General features: G+C 47.7%; 4 protein-coding genes across 21 annotated transcripts; 2 read left to right on the forward strand and 2 right to left on the reverse strand.

Annotated features, from left to right (window-relative positions):
- The first annotated feature begins 747 nt into the window (after window positions 1-747).
- Window positions 748-5,266, forward strand: TMOD4 (tropomodulin 4). Of its 3 annotated transcripts, none has more exons than XM_081487618.1 (10): window positions 748-968; window positions 1,786-1,950; window positions 2,156-2,312; window positions 2,626-2,742; window positions 3,205-3,294; window positions 3,478-3,608; window positions 3,708-3,815; window positions 4,208-4,351; window positions 4,602-4,746; window positions 5,146-5,266. In XM_081487618.1, exons 2-10 carry the CDS (start codon window positions 1,828-1,830, stop codon window positions 5,166-5,168), a joined length of 1,038 nt encoding a protein of 345 aa, XP_081343744.1. In that variant the 5' UTR covers window positions 748-968; window positions 1,786-1,827; the 3' UTR covers window positions 5,169-5,266. The 3 variants fall into 3 exon arrangements, with proteins under 3 accessions (XP_081343744.1, XP_081343742.1, XP_081343743.1); XM_081487616.1 differs by having other exon boundaries at window positions 748-806; XM_081487617.1 differs by having other exon boundaries at window positions 748-778.
- Window positions 5,267-5,793: 527 nt separating this feature from the next.
- SCNM1 (sodium channel modifier 1) lies at window positions 5,794-8,913 on the reverse strand. 15 transcript variants are annotated; one of them, XM_081487626.1, is made up of 7 exons: window positions 8,802-8,913; window positions 7,931-8,001; window positions 7,603-7,691; window positions 7,405-7,502; window positions 7,198-7,286; window positions 6,587-6,781; window positions 5,794-5,948 (listed from the first exon to the last, which is right to left on the reverse strand). In XM_081487626.1, exons 2-7 carry the CDS (start codon window positions 7,945-7,947, stop codon window positions 5,849-5,851), a joined length of 588 nt encoding a protein of 195 aa, XP_081343752.1. In that variant the 5' UTR covers window positions 7,948-8,001; window positions 8,802-8,913; the 3' UTR covers window positions 5,794-5,848. The 15 variants fall into 15 exon arrangements, with proteins under 15 accessions (XP_081343752.1, XP_081343758.1, XP_081343753.1 ...); XM_081487632.1 differs by having other exon boundaries at window positions 6,587-6,900; XM_081487627.1 differs by having other exon boundaries at window positions 7,931-8,038.
- Window positions 8,914-8,935: 22 nt separating this feature from the next.
- On the forward strand, window positions 8,936-15,721 carry LYSMD1 (LysM domain containing 1). Of its 2 annotated transcripts, XR_014053059.1 has the most exons (4): window positions 8,936-9,395; window positions 13,703-14,061; window positions 14,466-14,671; window positions 15,357-15,721. XR_014053059.1 is itself a non-coding variant. In XM_081487636.1 (3 exons), exons 1-3 carry the CDS (start codon window positions 9,216-9,218, stop codon window positions 14,602-14,604), a joined length of 678 nt encoding a protein of 225 aa, XP_081343762.1. In that variant the 5' UTR covers window positions 8,936-9,215; the 3' UTR covers window positions 14,605-15,721. The 2 variants fall into 2 exon arrangements, 1 of the variants encoding a protein (XP_081343762.1); XM_081487636.1 differs by having other exon boundaries at window positions 14,466-15,721.
- Window positions 15,704-18,582, reverse strand: TNFAIP8L2 (TNF alpha induced protein 8 like 2). The gene is made up of 2 exons (XM_081487637.1): window positions 18,494-18,582; window positions 15,704-16,797 (listed from the first exon to the last, which is right to left on the reverse strand). The coding sequence occupies exon 2, from the start codon at window positions 16,790-16,792 to the stop codon at window positions 16,238-16,240; it is 555 nt and encodes a 184-aa protein (XP_081343763.1). The 5' UTR covers window positions 16,793-16,797; window positions 18,494-18,582; the 3' UTR covers window positions 15,704-16,237.
- Window positions 18,583-19,789: the final 1,207 nt, after the last annotated feature.

A 19,789-nucleotide genomic window follows, 5' to 3' on the forward strand; every position in this document is an offset into this window, starting at 1 on the left:
CCAGGCAAGAACACTGGAATGGGTTGCCATTTCCTTCTCCAAGTCCAATCTAGGGTTGGGAGCAAAAAGTATTTGTGAATGAGTTTTATATTTGTTTAATAGCTTTTATTATGAGTCATCCTTTTTATTCTTTATTTTTTAAGGGTTATTATTATTTTTTTCTTTTTTTGGCCACACCATATGGCTTGTGGGATCTTAGTTCCCCAACCAAGGATCAACCCGGGGCGCTCAGCAGTGAAAGCGCCTAGTCCTAACCACTGGACCACCAGGGAACTTCCAGAGTTTCCCTTTTTAAATTGTAAAATATTCATTCTTCTAACAGTTTATAAACACCTTAAAATTAGACACCAAAATCCTTATACTCACCTCTATATCTCCTTATAGTCACTGTTTTGAATATAGCAGGTGCTAAATATTGGGTTGACCAAAAATTTTGTTCAAGTTTTCTGTATGATATCATGGAAAAACCCAAATACTTTTTAGGCCAACCCAGTAAGCATTAATAGGAACTGTGATTCGTAGAACTCCAGTTTCTGAGACTCCGGCTTATAGGAAGGGGAGGAGGTGCCATGGCTGTTAGCGGCCACTAGAGGCTCTCAGGGCTGGGCAGGGTATGGGGGCTGTGTATATGTGATCTCCCACTACCCCCCACCTGGCCAGAGCTAAAATAATAAAATGCTGAGCTCACTGTTCCCCCACGCTCTCCCCCGGCACCGGCTCCTCCTGCTGCCTGGACGGTGCTCCAGCAGAACAGACAGACCAACCAACAGCAGGGGAGGTGAGAAGGGAGGTGGCCACCAGGACTGGTAGGTGGGGAAGGCAGGGGGCTTGTGGATCAGAGCCTGGTGGGAGATGGGAGGAGAAGAGTGGCTCCTACTGGGAATGATGTGGAGTGTGTCTGTGTCTCTGTCACTCAGTGTTTCTGTCGCTGTCTGTCCTCTCCCTTAACTGTAGTTTACATTGTCAATGTAAGTATCTCACACATTTTCTGAATCTTTCATATTCAGCATGGTGTGTATGTGTGGCTTAAAAGATCATGCAAGTTTAATCCTCTCACTGTTTTTAGAGAAACTTTATCCCATTTAGAAAGCATTTCCCACCCATTAGACTGGTGTCACCTTCCCGTCCAAAGCCAGGGACAAATTGTGTGAACTCAGTACCTTCTCCTAAGGCTGTACCACCCTTCCCCCAACCGGTATGTCTCCCAGGTCCTCTGAGCCCTCGCTTTCCCTCAGGATGTAGAATTTTAGCAAGCATGATATCTTGATCCTCCACAATAAAAGGAAAGGAGGGTGGAGTAACAGCAGTGTCTTTTCCCCCCCAAATCTTCCTTGGTTTCTTAAGCCAGTTTAGGAAAAACTGGATTAGGGGGAAGACAGGCGGAATTTCCCTGAAGTTCTCTGCCTGCCCCCCTTCCTTGCAATAGGAATTGGGCTTGGGGCCAGCTATGATGGCAGGGCTCCTGACAGCTGTGCTAGGGCGAGAGGCACTGACAGGCGAGGTTAAGGGGAGGGGTACTGCCAGGGTTTCTGATACAACGGGGAGACGGATTCACGCTGCATGCTTGGGATCCCCATCCAGAGTGGCTGGAAGCTGTGGAAGCGGGAAGGAGGCTCCAGTTCTAACTAAACAACCCAACCTTCTCCCATTTTCCCATGCCCAGCTAGACCTCTATCCTCCAAGGCAACCAGCTTATTTATTGTTCCGCCGCACTGGCTTGTCTGTTTCCCTACTGTGTCCATGTACATCTTGCCATTGCCCAACCCCTTTCTCCTTATAACCTAGGCTCCGTGAGTGCCACACAGTGGGGAGGGGGTGGGGGCCATCATGTCATCGTATCAAAAGGAACTGGAAAAATACAGAGACATAGATGAAGATGAGATCCTAAAGACCTTGAGCCCTGAAGAGCTAGAACAGCTGGACTGCGAGCTACAGGAGATGGACCCCGAGGTAGGGGCTCCAGCACAGGGGATCGGGCAATCCCTAGGCAGTAGGAAGGGTGTGGGTCCCTGGGGGACTGAGACCAAGGTGACCTACAAGGCTTAGAGTCCCAAGAAGGTCAGGGGAACGGTGTCTGGAGATGCTTTAGGGAGACCTGGAAGTGCCTCAGGCCAGAGGGAGGGCCCTGACTTGCTCTCCAAAACTCATCCCTAAGAACATGCTCCTGCCAGCTGGACTAAGACAACGTGACCAGACAAAGAAGAGCCCAACGGGGCCGCTGGACCGAGAGGCCCTCTTGCAGTACCTGGAACAGCAGGCACTAGAGGTCAAAGAGCGTGATGACTTGGTGCCCTTCACAGGCGAGAAGAAGGGTATGGGGTCTCTAACATCCATGCCTCCTAGAACCCAATGGTGATGTCTCACATGTCCCCATTCCAGCTTTCTTCTCACTTGCCCACTCCTAACTGCCAGGAAATCAGCTGCCTACATCTGCATGCCAACTTGCACTCTTCAGCTCTTAGAAGTGATCAAGGGGACCCAGGAGTCCTGAATTTGTAGAGGACTCAGGCTTTACAGTGGCTCCTAGTGACCCAGCATTCTACCTCCTGTAGAAGGAAAGGAAGGTGGAGGCCAGGATCTTAGGACAAATGACCTCGACCTGAACCATCCTCATCTCCCCATCAGGGAAACCCTACATCCAGCCCAAGAGAGAAATTCCAGTGGAGGAGCAGGTCACTCTGGAGCCTGAGCTGGAGGAGGCGCTGGCCCATGCCACAGATGCTGAGATGTGTGACATTGCAGGTGGGCACCTGTGGGCAGTTAAGTTGGGAAGATCTGGGGCAGGGGGTCATGAACATGGCATGGGACTAGTGGGATATGGATGTTTTCAGAAAGCCTTGGGTAGTGGCTTTTAACTTTTGTCTATATATGTATTCACTCATTTTTAAATTTAATAAGTTAACATCTCAAGGGCAATTTTACAGGGATTATAAAGCAAAACTATTTTGGCTGAAAACAGGAGGGTCTGACACTCCCTCACACTGTAGTGGCTCCTTAAGGACCTTCCCTTAGCCCTGTCTCAATGTTTTAAAAACCACTGCCTTACACAGCTTAATGGAAGGGACCCCTGGGACCAAAAGTGGAAACCTCTTTGGAAGAGGTCAGGCTTCAAAAATGCAATAGATTCAGAATGAAGTGGGTGGGGGACCTGGAACAAGCCCATTTTTCTCATTCCCTGTGCCCGCCTCTGCCTACTCTCTCCAGCAATTCTGGGCATGTACACACTGATGAGCAACAAGCAGTACTATGATGCGATCTGCAGCGGAGAAATCTGCAACACCGAAGGCATTAGCAGTGAGTGTGTTTGGGAGGATGGTGCCTAGGGCTCCTGGCAAGTGTCCCAAAGTCTGCGCAAAGATAGCAAAGGGTGAAACGAGGCAGTTAGGGAGAGGACATAATGCATAAGTGATAAGAGAATGAATGAGGAGGACACTGTGGGGGACATGTTGGGGTTTCCTTCCTCCCCTCACCCACCAGGTGTGGTGCAGCCTGACAAGTACAAGCCAGTGCCAGATGAGCCCCCAAATCCCACCAACATCGAGGAGATACTGAAGAGTGTTCGAAGCAATGACAAGGAGGTAGAGGAGGTGAACCTCAATAATATCCAGGTGTGATATCTGACCCTACCCTCTAAGCAGTAACACCAGCCTAACTCTGCTGTCATATGTGAGTCCCCTGGCCTACCTTCTCCTATTCCCCTTTGATAGGACATCCCGATACCCATGCTAACTGAGCTGTGTGAGGCCATGAAGACAAATACCCATGTCCGGAGCTTCAGCCTGGTGGCCACAAGGAGTGGTGACCCCATTGCCAATGTAAGGCTACGTGGCGTCCCTCAGCCTCTCCCTTCACCTTGACGTGCATCCCTGGCAGGCCTGTCAGAAAGGGTTGTGCTGGGGGTGCTATTCCCATCGACTCTCTTAGGGGAGACCTGCTGGAGACTCCTCCCCTCAGTCCTATGACTCACAGCTGTGAAATCCTGATTGTCTTCCAAAAGCACCAAACTCTCTCAACCACCCCCAACTCCACTGCACATGTCACCCCACTGCTTTCCCTACTACCTACCCTCCCTCTGCCTCCCTGGAGCCCCACACACAGCTCAAGGACTCTTCTCAAAGAGCTGTGTCTCCCTCTCGCTCCTGTTCTTTCTCTCCTCAGTCATCTGTGAAACTGTACCCTAACCCTAATCCAAGTCCCTACTACCCAGGCGGTGGCTGACATGTTGCGTGAGAATCGTAGCCTCCAGAGCCTGAACATCGAATCCAACTTCATTAGCAGCACAGGGCTTATGGCTGTGCTGAAGGCAGTTCGGGAGAACGCCACACTCACTGAGCTCCGAGTAGACAACCAGGTCAGCCTTTCCTTCCCCTGGTCTTTGCAGTCAGCTAATACTCACTGATCCTCTTCCCTGGGGCACCCACAGGCAGGATTTCATCTGATCTTGTTTGAACTCCCCTCTTCTTATGAGGGGAGCCAAAGCAGCACCTCTCATCACTCACTCTGGAGAACGAGCCTCTTTAACCTCCCAAAGGGTTGGTGGTCTGAGACGGTGAACAATCCAGACGAGGGGTGGTGACGGCTTCCATCTCGCCCTCCCCCAGCGTCAGTGGCCTGGTGACGCAGTGGAGATGGAGATGGCCACCGTGCTCGAACAGTGTCCCTCCATTGTCCGCTTTGGCTACCACTTTACACAGCAAGGGCCACGCGCTCGGGCCGCTCAGGCTATGACCCGGAACAATGAACTGCGTGAGTAGCTGCAGACATGGTGCGTGGGGGAGAAGGCAAGTAGCTACAGAAGCTGGTGGATGCCCCTGAAAGCTAACTTAGTGACTAGCAGCCTAGGGTGCTGCCAAAGTGACATTCACAGAAGTTCAAATACCATAGGTGACCCGCAAGTAGACAGAAAAACTCCTCTGCCCAAGTATACCAATAGAGAGGCAGAAGGGAAGTTAACCATAGCCGTTTGGGGCCATGTATTTTTATTTGCCCTGTTGTTTCTTATTTTAACATGGGGGGGGAGAAGCATGTTTGGTGACCTAAGACATTACCTCTTTATGAGTCTGCCCAAGGAACTAGAAAGGAAAACACCTTTGCAGGAAGCAAGAGATGGGATAATGACTTGTGTTTACTCCTCTTCCTTTACAGGTCGCCAGCAAAAGAAGAGATAACACTACCTTTCCCTTTACCAACTAGGGCTCGGAGCCCTGAAAGCTTAAATCTTCATCTGTCCCTCCTTTCCTGTAAATAAAGGCCCTACTGTCCACTCTGCCTGCCTCCTTCCTTGGGCTTTGGAGTGGAAATCTTGGCGCTAACGCCCAAGGGTTACTGCCAATTCATCAGGGGATTATTTATACTCTGGGGATCAGCAGGCAGGGAGGTTCATGTTACCAGGAGGAGGTGGGGGAGCTCCCTCCCTTGGTGTTCCCCATAACCCTGCCAATGCCTTTAGTCTCTTCTACTTTCACAGGGTGGCTAGCCCTGGCTCTGTTTCCAGACATGTCCAACCCCTCCCCGCTGACCAGTGCCTACCCACAACCCTCATGTTATTGGAAGGAGGCAAGGACTTTGAGTGGAGGTGGAGAAGAAAGCAGAAAACATGAAGGGCAAAAACCTCCTTCTGACAGACTTATTAATAGGGCACCAGGCTGCATGCAGCTGACGCTTGGCATGACTTTGGAAGAAGGTGTGGGAGGGGTTAGAAGTGTGGGGAGCTGTGTACCCTGCAGAGAATTGGCTGGGCTGAGACTGAACAGATCTGAAATCCTGAAGCAAGGAACCAGACTCAAGGAAAGCTGGGCTCCCAGCGCCTGCTGTAGTTTATTTGTGAAATGAATGGGGAAAGAAGATGTCAGTCCAAGGGGAGATCTGGGGGTTCTTCCTCATCAGAGTCAAACTCAACATTTTCATCTTTTACCCATCGACCTCGCCCATCTGGGATCCATCCAGAGCTGGAAACATCAGAAAATAGAACTGGTCAGGAAAGGAAGTTTATTAAATTAATAAAAGGGTATGTGCGAGTGTTCTATCACGTCCGACTCTGCAACCCCATGGACTATAGCCTGCCGGGCTCCTGTGTCCATGGGATTTCCCAGGCAAGAATACTGGAATGGGTTGCCATTTCCTTCTTCAGGGGAATCTTCCCAACTCAGGGGTTGAATCTGCCTCTTGTGCACTACAGGAGGATTCTTTATGGCTGAGCCTCCTGGGAAGCCCCAATAGTTCTTTCTATCTAACTGTAATTAATTTCCTGAACTATTTGAAAAAAAGCTACATATGTAAGGAGTCTTTGTGCATGCATGCATGTGTGCTAAGTTGCTTCAGTAGGAACCGACTCTGTGATCCTATGGAGTGTAGCCCACCAGGATTCTCCAGGTAAGAATACTGGAGTGGGTTGCCATGCCCTCCCCTCCAGGGGATCTTCCTGACCCAGAAATCGAACCTGCATTTCCTGCATTGGCAGGTGGTTTCTTTACCACTGCACCACCTGGGAAGCCCCATGGGGATAAGTAAAAACACTTCAGAAGCTCTGAAACAAGGAGAGTCAGAGAGAAAAGGGAAAAACGGAGGAAAAATTCTGCATACTCACCTTCGAAGGGTGAGGTAATGATCCAGGGCCCGTCTTCTTGTGGGGCTCATAGGTGCGGGGGATGAGACACTGGCTGACTCCTTGGTCTGTGGACCAGCCTCAGGTTCAGGTTCTCTACTGTTCTTCCCACCTTGGGGTTCAACCTCTGGGGGTGGCAAAGGGGGACTAGAGACAGAGGGACGAGGGGCTTCTGGTCTGGACAGAGAAGAATCGAAGTCTGTAAAAGCAGTAAAGGAAAGGGCCTAATCTCCTGTGACTCCCAACTCCTTACAGAAGTGCTTCTCAATTCTGTGTTCAAGATATTCGTAAGTGTTCTGCATAAAAAGAATTTTGGAATCCAGTAAATTTAGGAAAGGATAAATTAATCTTTTAAGGGTTTTTTTCTTTAATCTTAAGACTTTGTAGAACCCTTAAAATACACTAATTTTTAATCAAATAGGATTACAAAGCAGCACTTCCCAAACTTTTTAGTTACAAAAATCTTTTTCCCGAAATACAAGTTAACACCCCCAGAACACTTAGTATTTCTCAGATTACAATTAGGAAAATAATCACTTTAGAGCTACCTATCTCTTGTCCCTCCCTACCTCTGGCTTTCCCATCCCACTGACCTGTACTTTCGGCGGCAGCAACTGTTATAGTGAGGAGCTCTGTGCAGAGCATTCTGAGTGATAAGTCGAGTCTGGGTTAAGAGAGGAGCCTGGCATGGAGACGGGAGACAGAGTCAGAGCCTTCAGAGCCAGAAACAAGCCAAAGTCCTTCAAGCCTAAGGTGTGCAGCACAGTCCTGCTTGGAACACACTTCCCCTCTCTGATTACCTCTGCTGTGGTCTCTTCTCTCCTGAGTTCATTATGCTGTCTTGGATTCTGCTCTGTGCCCTTTCCTGGCGGCTTCTTGCCATAGAAAAGCTGCAGGCCTGAGGAGAAAGGGGAAGAGGATTAAAAGCAGAGCACCAAGGGTGGTCTGAAGAGATTTTAAGGGTTTACTCTCTATAGTCTGTCTTTTCCCAAACTTACTGGACAGATGTTTTTTGCCTGCACGGTGGGCAGTCAGCATGGCCAGAGTGTCCAGAACAGGTCGGTGGGGACAGATGGCACAAGCAAAGCTGGGGAAGAGGAAAAATAATTGGTCCCTGGGGAGCGGAGTCTTGGTCATAGGTCCCACCCTGTCCAAGCATTCATTTCCAAAGCCCAACTCCCAAGTCTCCCAGTCTCCATCACCCACATCCCTGTCACTCACTCCCAGCCAAAGAATCCTAGATATTCCCACTCTCCTCCTTAATAACAAAAGTTCTTGAGTCTCTAACTTCAAAACTCTTAAACTTGATCCACTCCTCGCTCTCACCGTCCATCCCGTAGCATCAGCGCCTCATCCTCTGGGATGTAACTGGCAAGCAGGTCCCCGACTCTTCGTTTCTGCAGGAGACAGGGGAAGAAGTCCGGACGGGATCAGCTGGATATGAGGGAGGGATAAAAGGGAAATGATAGAGACGAGGACTCAAAGGGAATAAAGACCATGGGAGAACATACATCTACGCGAAGGGGTCACCACCATCTCTAGTCTTTTGGTTCCCTCCGCCCCGCCCCCCAGTTGTTGCCACAGCAACAAAACAGCTCCTTTACAGCCTTCAGAGGGCAGGTGAAGCTGCTTCGGACGCACTCCTGTCCGCCTACTTTGAGCACATTGAGTTGACTCCAATCGTCTCCTTCCCTCTTGAAAGACATCACGACTGTGAGCCCCAGAAATCATAAACTCTATCCAGCCACCTTCGCCACTCCTTTCAGGCCACCGTAGCGGGAGTGGGACGTCTCCCTTCCTTCCGGTGTCTTTCCGGCAGGCCCCCTGACTTCCGGGGATGTGCTTCCACGAATGCACTGCGCGATCCCGGAAGCCAGCTTCTAGCCGGCCAAGGGGAACTGCATTTCCTATGGTGCCCTGCGACCTCACCGGCGCGGGGCCTTTTGGGAAATGAAGTCTTTTTTTTCAAAGAGCTTGCCGCCGGGCTGGATCCAGGCCCTTTCGTCTTGGCAAATTCGAGGCGTTTGGAACGATAAGAACCTAGATGTGGAGCCCGAATTTGAGCGTGTGACTGATTTGGTTTGGAGAGTACCTTTGAGGATCTCTGAAGGGGAAAGAGTGCTACAGACTCTCGCTATTGTCACGCCCTTCGCCTGCAGCCACAGCCCAAATAGGGTGGGCCTAATCTGTTCCTTACCCTAGAGGCCAACCCCGGGACGGGGCGGAGTCGGGGTACTGGGGAGCCAGGAGGTCGGGCTGCTAGACGTAGGGGCAAATTGAGCTGCGTGTTAAGAAGGCTGCTAGAGTTCAAAGGTCAGGGGTCAACGTCGCGAGTTGTTGTGGGGAATCGAACGTCGGAGGGGTGCTAAGGAAAGACTCAGGTAGGGACTGAATAGTCAGAGTACAGATCTATGGGAAAGGGACTTGGAGGGAGGAGAAGCTAGGGCTGACAGATCGCATATCGCCGGGGGAGGCTGGGAGACTTAGGAGAGAAGACTGAAAGGTAGAGGAATCCTCTAAGATACCCATTCTCGGACCGCGAGCCCGTCGCTATCGGTCACTTGGCCGGGCCTCCCGTAGTTGTAACCTCAGTTGTCCGCAGGGTGAGGAGATGGCTTCTCCCTCTAGACCGGCCCCCCTCGGGGGGTCAGGACTGCTTCAAGGGAGCCGGGCTCGTTCTTATGGAAGCCTGGTGCAGTCTGCCTGCTCCCCGGTGAGGGAAAGACGCCTGGAGCATCAGTTGGCGCCCGGAGACACCCTGGCTGGACTAGCACTCAAATACGGGGTGACGGTGAGTCTTCCAGGATTGAGACGCAGACACCCACTTAGGAGAGGTTTATTCCTCTTGAGAATGTATGGCCCTCTAGGCAACTTCCCCTGAAATTTTCTTAATTGTGTTTATATTAACTAATTGTGATAAAGGTTTGGTCCACCTTTATCTTTTTGTTTTCCCACCTCAGTGTTGCACTGCCTGGTTGGGACAAATCCTGTCCCATTATCCCAACGGAGGGGAGCAGCATTTATTTATTAGGCCAGTCACTGTACTAAAGACTTTACATCCATTAGCTCATTTGATCCTCACATTCCTATCAAGCATATAATTATTGTGCCCTTTTTACAGATGAAGAAACTGAGAATTCGATTGGTTAACCAGTTTGACCAAGGTCAAATAACTAATAAGGGTTGACGTGAAAATTCAAACAGTTCTGTCTGATTCCAAAGCCTGTACTGTTAACTACATAGAAATACTTTAATTGAGAATGACTAAACATTCACAGCAAACAATGCAGAGCTAGTTTTTAGTCTGAGGTTCTTTAAGTGCTGTCTCCTCTTGTTCTTTTCTCCTCCTCAATGCTCTGCCCTCTTCTTTTCAAGAAGGTGGTCTCTGTGGTACAAAACAGGTACTCTCTATGCCAAGCATTTCAGCTCATGCATAGGGTATACTTAGTAGGAATAAAAATACATTGCTTTAAAGTTGATAAGCCTCTTCCCCTATATCTTGTTGAATTTAGGCAGCATTTTTCTGCTTGGTATGTTCAAAGTATTGTGGTAACCATCTTGAGAGATAGAAACATAAATAAAATGTGTAGTTGCTGCTCTCATGTAATTTACAGTCTAGTGAGAAGTGGGCAGGGACACAAATATTGATTGTAGGTGACAGAACGTGGTGAGTTTGTAGAGGTGTTAACAAAGAGTGGGAAGTCAGGAAAGATGATTGGTTTTTATTTGGAAGGGGACATTAGTGCAGACTTTAAGAGAACCATCACAATGGGCCTTCAAAGACTTGGACATTCCTTTCTCTATGCTCCTCTCTATAAACCTATGTAATCCAGTGGTCTACACCCTTTATATCTTTGTCTTTCCAATAGCCTGTACTCTAAGAGACAGAACTATTTCTTTTCAATTTTTTATCTCTAGAGCCTGAGATAATCCCCAGCATATAGAAGCTTAATAGATGTTTTTTGAATGAATGAAAGTCTGGCTAAAATTTCCACACTGGAGATTGGGAGTATAGTAAAGTGAACATTTAAGTAAAGGGATGGCCTAAATAAAGGAAATGGATTTGAAAGTACTGAGCAGTCCTTTCATCCCAGCAGAGGCTCAGATGCTGTGCAATGAAGGAAACTGCAGCTAGTGAATCAACAGTTATTGTTTGAGGTTTTCTTACTGCCCTGTATCTTTCTGAGTACAGAAAAGCTAGTAGTCTAGTAAAGAAAAGTTCTAGGTTCTGGTTTCATTCTGCTGCTTACAACTTGAGTGACTGGATAGTCAATCACTTCACTGTCTGGGGCCTCAGTTTCCTCACCATTTGTACAATGAGAATAAAAAATAAAAAACTTAGGTAAATAAATTACCTAAGTTATTACCTACCTGACATTTAAGGAACACTTAGTATATGCCAAGCTCTATTATCTCTTATTATCTCCATGAAACTTTATGAGGTAGATGTGACCATTTCCATTTAAAGATAAGAAATATCACTATGTTGTACATCTGAATCTAATGTAATACTGTAAGTCAATTATACTTCAATAAAAATAAATTTTTAATGATAAGGAGACTGAAGCTTTGAGAGATAACTTGCTATAGACTGTATACAACTAGTCTAATTGTTAGAACTAGGATTCAGACCAAGTTGTCTTGTTCTAAAATCCTCATTTTGTGGGACTTCCCTGGTGGTGCAGTGGTTAAGATTCTCTGCTTCCACTGAGGGGGCATGGGTTCAATCCTTGGTCCGGAACTAAGAGCCCACATGCTGTGTTGCATGGCCAAAAAAATAAAATCCTCACTTTGAACTGCTCTATTAAACTAACTAGATTCTAATGACCTTCTAGCTCTTGGCTCGAAGGCAGAGGAACAATGTCCCCATATATGGTACTTCTGGGAAGTAATAAAAGCAACAGAAAATTCACAAATTAATTCATATCATCTTGGAACTAGAAGGGACCTAGGATATTATCTAGGCAAAATAAAATGAATAGCATCAAAGTACTTGGCAAAGTAAAAGTATAAAACTGCAAGCCGCTTTTAACTGTTTTTACTGTTCAGATCAATCTGATTTTATTTTTAAACTCATTATAGCATAAGATTTTATTAGTCAAGTTTATTTTAGTAGTCTTGGCCTAGAGTGGAAACAGCTTTGATATTGGACAGTTAAAAGAATTATGATCTCCCAAACTGGTGCCTTTATGGGATGAATTTTTAGTAAAACTGGCTGCCTGGCCTCGGGTAATAAAATACTGATATACTGTGTCTGTGGTTTCTATATTTTATTATCTAGTTTCTTTACTCATAAAGCATTAATGACCCTCTGCTGTGTGCCAAGTTTGTGCGATGTTGAGGAGAATCTTAGGGATACAGAGACAGCAAGTCACCAGTCTTGCCCTTAAATGACTCACAGTTTGTGCAGGACGAATATGCCTACAGTATAATATAATAAGATAGGTATTATTATGGCAGTATTTACAGTATGCATTGGGAGCCCTGAAGAAGATAACACAAAGGGAATGATAGTTGATGAGAAGTTTTCCAGGCCAAGAAGGGAATAGTGAAGAAGCGTTCCAGACAGATAGTCACAAAAGTGTGAAAGATCATGAAATGTTGGAAGAAAAATAAAAAGTTCAGGATGGCAAAAGGTGTAAGTGTCAGAAGAAGGGAGGTGTGGCTGGACTTCCTATGAGGGCGAGATTGAGAATGCCCTTGAATGGTAATTTGGATTTTATCTCTGACCCAGTGGGGAGCCATAGAAAGTTCATAAGCAAGGTAGTAGATTGATCAGGTTAAATTTTTTTTTAAAAGCTATATGTCAGCAGGGTGGAAGATAAGTTGAAATGGAGGGAGGAGGACCAGTTAAAAAACTTAACAATACCCAGATGAGACATACTGAGTCTGTTCTAAGTCAGTAGCAATGTGAAGCTGAAATCAGAGATGAGAGATTTCTGCAGCATTTTTGTTGACCTCTTGGGTATAGATGGTGAGAGAAAAGTATGAGTTAGGGATGACAGTGATATTTCTACCTTGGGAGGCAGGTAGATATAGATGGTGCTGCCAGCCACTGTGTTTAGTGATGAATAAATAGGCACTAAATAAATACTTGATCAGTGAAATTATTAATATAATAAGAAAAGCATTCCTGGGGACTTCTCTGGAGACCCAATGGTTAAGACTTCGTGCTTCCACTACAGGGGGCATGGGTTCCAGCCTTGGTTGGGGAACTAAGAGCCCACAGGTCTCATAACATGGCCAAAATAAATAAATAAGAAAAGCATTCCTGGGAGGAGTAAAAAGGCCCAGAATTCTAGCTCTATCAATAGCTTGCTATTGATAAGGCAAGTAACTTAACCTCTCTGAGCCCTCAGTTCCTTCATCTTTATGGTAGTTTTCAAAGTATCATATATGGGGACATTGCTCCACTGCCTTTGAGCCAAGAGCTAGAAAGGTCATTAGAATCTAGTTAGTTTCAAAGTGAGTTCCTTCATCTTTACAGTAGTTTCAAAATCTCAGGGTCCCTAAGACTCTTTAGGGATCCACAAGGTCAAAACTATTTTCATAGTAATAATAGCAAGACTTTATGTGTCTTTTTTATTTTCATGAGTGCACACTGTGTTTTCTAGAAGCCATATGACCTGTGATACTTCAGCAGATGCTTGTAGAGGCAGATATGAGAAGCCTGTTGTCTTCAATTAAGTCGGACATGAAAGTGATTTACAGAAATGTAAAACAGTGCCTCTGTTCTTGCTACATGTTCGTTATTTTTGTTTTGGAAAATATATTTTTTTCATTAAAATATTTATGTAACATATAACAATGTTTTACGTTTTTTAAGTTTTAATTTATAATACCTTAAATATTGATAGATGTGATTAACATAAGTAAAAGCTTTTTTCCTCAATATTTTTTTAAAATGTAAAGGGGCGCTAAAACCAAAGAGTGTGAAAAACTGATCAATAAAATAGGGATAATATCAGCCCTCTGTAATTTTGCTTGTTAAAGGGCCAGATAATACTCTGTACAATCACTTTAAAAGGCATGAGATGCTGTACGAATATAAGGTGGATCATCATTACTATCATTAATTGTGGTGACTTTTTTTTAAAGATGGAACAGATTAAGCGTGCAAACCGCCTTTATACTAATGACTCCATCTTCCTGAAGAAAACCCTCTACATCCCCATCCTGACAGAGCCCAGAGACCTGTTCAATGGTTTGGATTCTGAGGAAGAGAAGGATGGAGAAGAAGCGGTACACCCAAGTAAGGATGAAGTTCGACCACACTCAGCCGAGAGGAAGAAACGAGAAGGAGGTTTAGGACATGCCAATGGTGAAGTCCTTCCCACACCTGGCCAGGAGCCCCCCATGCATGACCTTTCTGCCTCCGATTTCCTTAAGAAGCTTGATTCACAGATCAGCCTGTCAAAGAAGGCTGCTGCCCAGAAGCTGAAAAAGGGGGAAAGTGGGTGAGTCTTGAATGGGTCCTTTTAAGTCCCTCCGTAAATTTCTGTTCCCCCAGCCTTACCTGATCAGACACCAAGTAAGCCCAGTGTCAGCAGAAGCAAGGTGAAACCTTTCCCTCAGGTGGCCCCAAGACAGTTCGCAGAGCCCATGGCTGTTGGAATGGGTGGGGGCACTGGAAAATGATTCTGTGTTCCCAGAGGAGGGAAACAGTTGGCTGTTCTTACTGCTCTGATGATCCATGAAGGAGCGTTAGGGTTAGGATTTATCCAGAGGGTGTTGGACTCCATCGTAAAGCAACCAGCTCATGTATATTAGAGGAAGACAGCTTCCCACTTACTTCTTCACTCAGCCCGTCTCAGTCTCTTCCCTTGATCTATTGCTCTTTCCCCTTTTTCCTCGCTTGCAGGATACCTGGGGAGGATTCAAGCCTTCACCTGAGCTCTCCTCGGATGCAGCAACGAGCAGTCCTAGGTCCCGTGCCACTGACCCAGACCTCTCGGACCCGGACACTTCGAGACCAGGAAGATGAAATCTTCAAACTCTGAGGTCCCCAGAACTGATAGAGAGAAGCCAGATGCTAAAGGAGCATCTTGAGGGAGAGAGGAGCCTGAGGTGAGGCTCAAGAACACGGGTTCCCAGCCTGCCTCCCCGTACTCCTGCCATCTCCCCAGCCTCCTTGTCCATCAGGAGTTCCTTGGCCTGGAGCAGTTCTATTGGCAAGGGTAGGGGATGGGAAATAGACCCCTTCTCTGTTCTTGGGCTGAGTCTAGAGTTGGTCTTTAGACTCAAAAAGTCTTTTTACATCCCTGCTGTCCTTCCCATCCCTTTCATGATTCCTTGGCCTTAGAGCCAAAGGAGGCAGGGACTCCCCTAGCCCCTAACTTTCTCCCCATCTCCAACTCTGTTACCTAATTTATTTGGTGCTATACTGAAGTAATATTTATTTGCTGTATCTTATTGTTTCCCACTCTTAGCTGAAAAATGGGATTTCTGTAGCCCTGGGAGGAGGGGAACCCAGGAACAATGCGCCAGTGATTTCTAGTCCACCTTCCCCACCTTCCTAGCCAACCATGTTGTTGAGAATGGGCCGTCAGTGATCTAGCCCTGCTGCAGGGAGTGGCAGACTGTGCCAGGCCTTGCCCCTAATCTCAAATGAAAGAATTTGGGCTTAGTCTTGACTAATCAGGTCACTGTAACTTTTTCACAACTCTTGCTCTGAGAAAAAAAAAGACAACAATGTAGGGTCCGGAACCCTCCATGCCACCAGTTCACCCGTCTGATCTGCTCCTTTCTTCAGCCTGTGTGAGACTAAGGGATGGAAGAAGAATTGCCTTGGAGTTTGAAGAGGAAGACAGTTGTGGGAATCTTTTTGCCATGGGAGCCTCTTTGTTATACCCTCTCCCTACCAGAGCCTATTGATCTATGCCTTGCTCCTCACTACGTATTTATTTGCAATTTGTAGCACTGATCTGTGGAACAGTTTTTTTAGAGTTTCTTAAACAGAAGAAGTAGGCAAGGAAACCCCAGTGATATTGGAAATATGTCTCAGTCTCCTGTATGGAAATGGTGAGAGGTGAGATGAGTGGTGTTTATATACCTCTTGCCTCTGTGATGGTCATAAGATATAAGAAGCTGGAGAGATTAAACATTGAGCCCTGTGCATGTTTTAATAGTTTTATTTCCTCTGTGAGACTCTCCCCTGCCCTAGCCCCTTCTTCCTGCCCTCTGGAGCAGAGCCTCTGGGATCCCTCCAGACTCTGCCGAGATCTGAAGGTCTAGAATGTCTCTCAGGGTCCCCTCACCCCCAGTTGTCTTTAGTGTCCCCAGAAGAGTTAGCTGGGCTATGCCCTCTTACCCTGGTCCTGAGGTGAGGGGGCTTCCCTGTTTGAAAGGCCCTTTGCGGGGAAAACAGAGATCCAAGTTTCACTTCGTCTTTTTCAGGCAGCTTTGTTTCCGGTCTTGGGGCTGGAGTGGGAAGAGGCCTCAACCCTCAGCATTGCTTCTTCTCCACCAGGAGTTTGGGGGTGGGGTAGTCTCAGAGTCACACGCACTCTTGGGAAAGACTGAAGCCTGAGGATTGAAAAGCATTAGTGCAGAGGCGCTGGGTTAGAAGCCTGGTATGTGTAGTTTTCTCAGTCAGCCATTCTGCCAAGAAGGAGCGCGCTGGGGCTGGGACTCTCAGAGCTTGCCCTCGTCCAGCAGCTTCCTAAGCCCGTCACAGATCTTGCCCAGGTGCTGGGTGTAATCAGGCCCGTAGAGGGCCGTGAGCAGGCCGGCGTCAGAGAAGTGATCGAACACGTGGCGGATGCGGCCATGGGACTTGGGTGTGAGGTGGCGCTCCACCAGCTCCAGCAGCACGTCCCGGCACTCGGTCAGCAGGCTGGCCAACACCGCGGCCTCGAAGGTGAAGTCCACTTCCCCGAAGCTGAGTGCTGTCATGGCGCCCTGCCGCAGCTTCTGGCGAAAGCGGGTTGCCAGGGCCAGCTCGCTGGGGTTGAAGCAGCCACTGCGGTGCAGCACGGCCACCTTGACCGCCACCTTGATGAGGTCCTTGATAACCCGCTGGGCCTGGGGCCTGCTGCGTGTGTATTCTTTGGACACACGGTAGAGCTCATCTAGCACCTCGCTGCTCGTCTCATCCACGAAGAGATGAGCCACAGACCGCCCAGCCATCTTACTCAGTAGCTTCTTCTCTGCCTGTAGCGCCAGACTCTTTGAACTGAAGGACTCCATGCTTCCTAGGGAAGGGTCGGGGTGTGGGGTGGGGATGGGGGTGGGGGGTTATGTGATCAGTCACTAGAAGAGAGGCCACAGGCTTCCTTAGCAAGAGAGAAACAGCTTTTCCCCTTTCTGACTCTGGTTTCTGTCTCATCATCATCTCGGTTTGTCATCTCTTTCGCCCTGGGCCTTCTCAGTCCTACACTTTGTTCCCATTTTTCCCTTTAGGACTGTAGGGCATCATGGTCTCTAAAACAGGCCAGCAGAGCAGGAGGAGCTTTAGCTGGAGGGATGAGGGCACACCCCAAGCTAGCCCACCATGGCTAAGGCCTCAAGGGAAGTGGGCTGTTGCTCCTACAGTGGGGAAGATAAAGCTTACCTGGCAGATAGCTCTCACAGCTGCCCTTTTTGGACACTGACTGGGTACTGTACATCTGTACCCAGATGTACACCTACACTGTGAAGTGTAGGTATTACTATCTTTGTTTTACAGCTGAGCAAACTTAAGCTTACATTAAATAATTTACCCAAGGTCAAACACAATTGTTTTTCTGACTCCAAAAGCCCACGTCAGCTAGTGTGCTGTACTGCCTTTAGAGACATGAGGAATATAGGGGTCCCTGGAGTCCTGATTAAAAAAAATTATTATTAACATTTATTGAGAACTTACTATATGGCAAGTGCTTCGTGTGAATTATCTCAGTCTTCCAACCCTTTGTAAGGTAGGCATCCCCAATTTGCAATGAGGAAAATGAAACTTAAGGACAATTAAGCAATTTGGCTAAAGTCACTGGCAAATGATAAAAGTGGGCCTTGACCCAAACAATCTGAAGAAGCCTCCTCCTGTGGAATGCTCTCAATGAGGTTGAAGCACACTGAGGAAGCATGAGAAGCACCTCAAGACTGCCCCAGAGGTCTCAGGTCCTCTGCCAGGGCTGCACTGAGGACCTGCTGGCGGCACACGAGTGCCTGTGTCCCGGAGCGCTCTCCCTATGGTCTTGCCTATGGTGGTTCTGCTTGTTTTGCTTCTTACTTCCCCCTCCCCTGTTCCTCTGCAGGATGTGGCTCTGACCGCAGTGAGGAGCAGCCTCGCCCTGTCCCCCAACCAAAATGGGAGTCTGAAGAAGCAGGGGAGGTGTCACTGGGGTGGGGGATTCTCCCCCAGCTGAATCAGTCCAGTGGAAACCTAGAACCTTGCTCTGCCCCTAGCTTTGCTGGGGCTTTCTGGACCACACTCTACAGCCGGAAGAGGAGATTGCTCCATGTGAGCCTTCCTTCCTCCTTGTCCTTCCTGTTACCCAGCTCTCCACTGCCTCCATTGCCATCTCGCGTTTGGTCCACTGTCCTCTCCCTCCCTCCGTGTTTCAGTCTCCTGTTTTCACTTGACTGAGTGCTGCCCTGTGATCCTCTGGCCATACTCTTTCACTGGCCCTTAAAACTATATCCATGTCTCCTAAGATCTCCTTGCATCTCTCAGTGGTCTCTCACATGCCCTTATCCACCGCCATCCCTCAGCCCTGCACCTACCCATCCAAACCATGTCTTTCTTTCTGAGGCTGTTTTATCCCAGGAAAAACTGAACTGGACCTCCCCACTGAGACTCAAGAATTCTATCAAATGAGAGCCACAATATGGAAAGCTCAGGTTGACAGAGCTGGGACTCTTCTGCCACCATCTCCCCTGAAGCCTACCCTCTGTCATTCCCCAGTCCCTCACCTGCTGCGCCCTGGGTGCCAGTCTTGCCTTGGATGTTCCGGGAGAGCTGACAGAATGGAGAAGCTTCTAAGTGAGAGGCCCTTTGGCCTGGCCCCACCCCCAAGCCCCGCCTACCTACTCTGTGCTCAACCTCCGGTTCATCACACTGTCACCAAGAAGGTCCATGGCCCCAACAGCCTCCTATAAATAAGACAAAGGTCAAAAGGAATGGCATTCTGTAGGAAACAGTCTTGATTCCTTGAGGTGAGGAGGAGGAATTGCACATCCCTGGTCCAAAATGGTCTGCCTCTTTCTACTGTTGCTGCCCAGTTCCTTGAGATCTTGTTCTCCTTATATTTCTGTGGTACTGGGGAAAATGTGATGTACAAATTGCTGGCATGGGTGTCGGTGAAGAAAATTCTGAAGATTGTACTGAACTTAGACAGGAGATACCAGAAGCAAGTCAGAGATTAGCAGGTCTGAGTGTGCCCTTAGACTCACCAAGGATGGCTGGTGCTGTAGGGGAACATTATCAGGGGCATAGGCTTCCAGTACCTGGCAGGGTAAGGGTATGCTCAATCTCTGAGTTATGTCCGACCATTCATAGCTCATCAGGCTCCTTGGTCCATGGGAAGAATCCTGGAGTGGGTTGCCATTTAATTTTCCAGGGGTAAGCGTGTCCCCATCTTTCCTGGTGGCTCAGACGGTAATCTGCCTACAATGCAGGAGACCTGGTTTCCCACCCCTGGGTCAAGGAGATCCCCTGGAGAAGGGAATGGCAACCCACTCCAGTACTCTTGCCTGGAGAATCCCATGGGCAGAGGAGTCTGGCAGGCTATAGTCCATGGGGTAGCAGAGAGTCGCACACGACTGGGCGACTAACGCTTCTCTTCACCCCTAATACTTGAGAGGAAGATGCTGGTTAAGGCTGCAGAACTAGATATGACCAGCAGGTGTCAGCACATCATTGTACCACTAGAGGCAAAGAGCTTATTTTTTGACTATGCTTCATAGCTGCTAACAGGATACAAAAAAATGAAGGTAAGTCACAGTCCATAAATGAGACAAATTTATTTACCATCAAGAACCTTACAGCCTGAAGAAAAAAGAAAAAGGAATCTTACAGCCTAGTCTGGGAGATAAATGTAAGCACATATAACAAGCCAAATGATGTCATTAGCTTTAATAGAAATTTAAGGAATTAAGGAACTGTGAGAGTAAAGAGAAATTTAGATTGTTTTTTTTCTAATAGGAGTGCTGAAAAGGCAGACTTAGAAGGATGGATTTAACTACCTAGCAGGCAGAGTGTGGAAGAAA

This window comes from Giraffa tippelskirchi, chromosome 5 (assembly GCF_054371585.1).
Source record: "Giraffa tippelskirchi isolate mGirTip1 chromosome 5, T2T-mGirTip1v1.2.pri, whole genome shotgun sequence".
In the NCBI taxonomy this organism is placed as follows: Eukaryota; Metazoa; Chordata; class Mammalia; order Artiodactyla; family Giraffidae; genus Giraffa; species Giraffa tippelskirchi.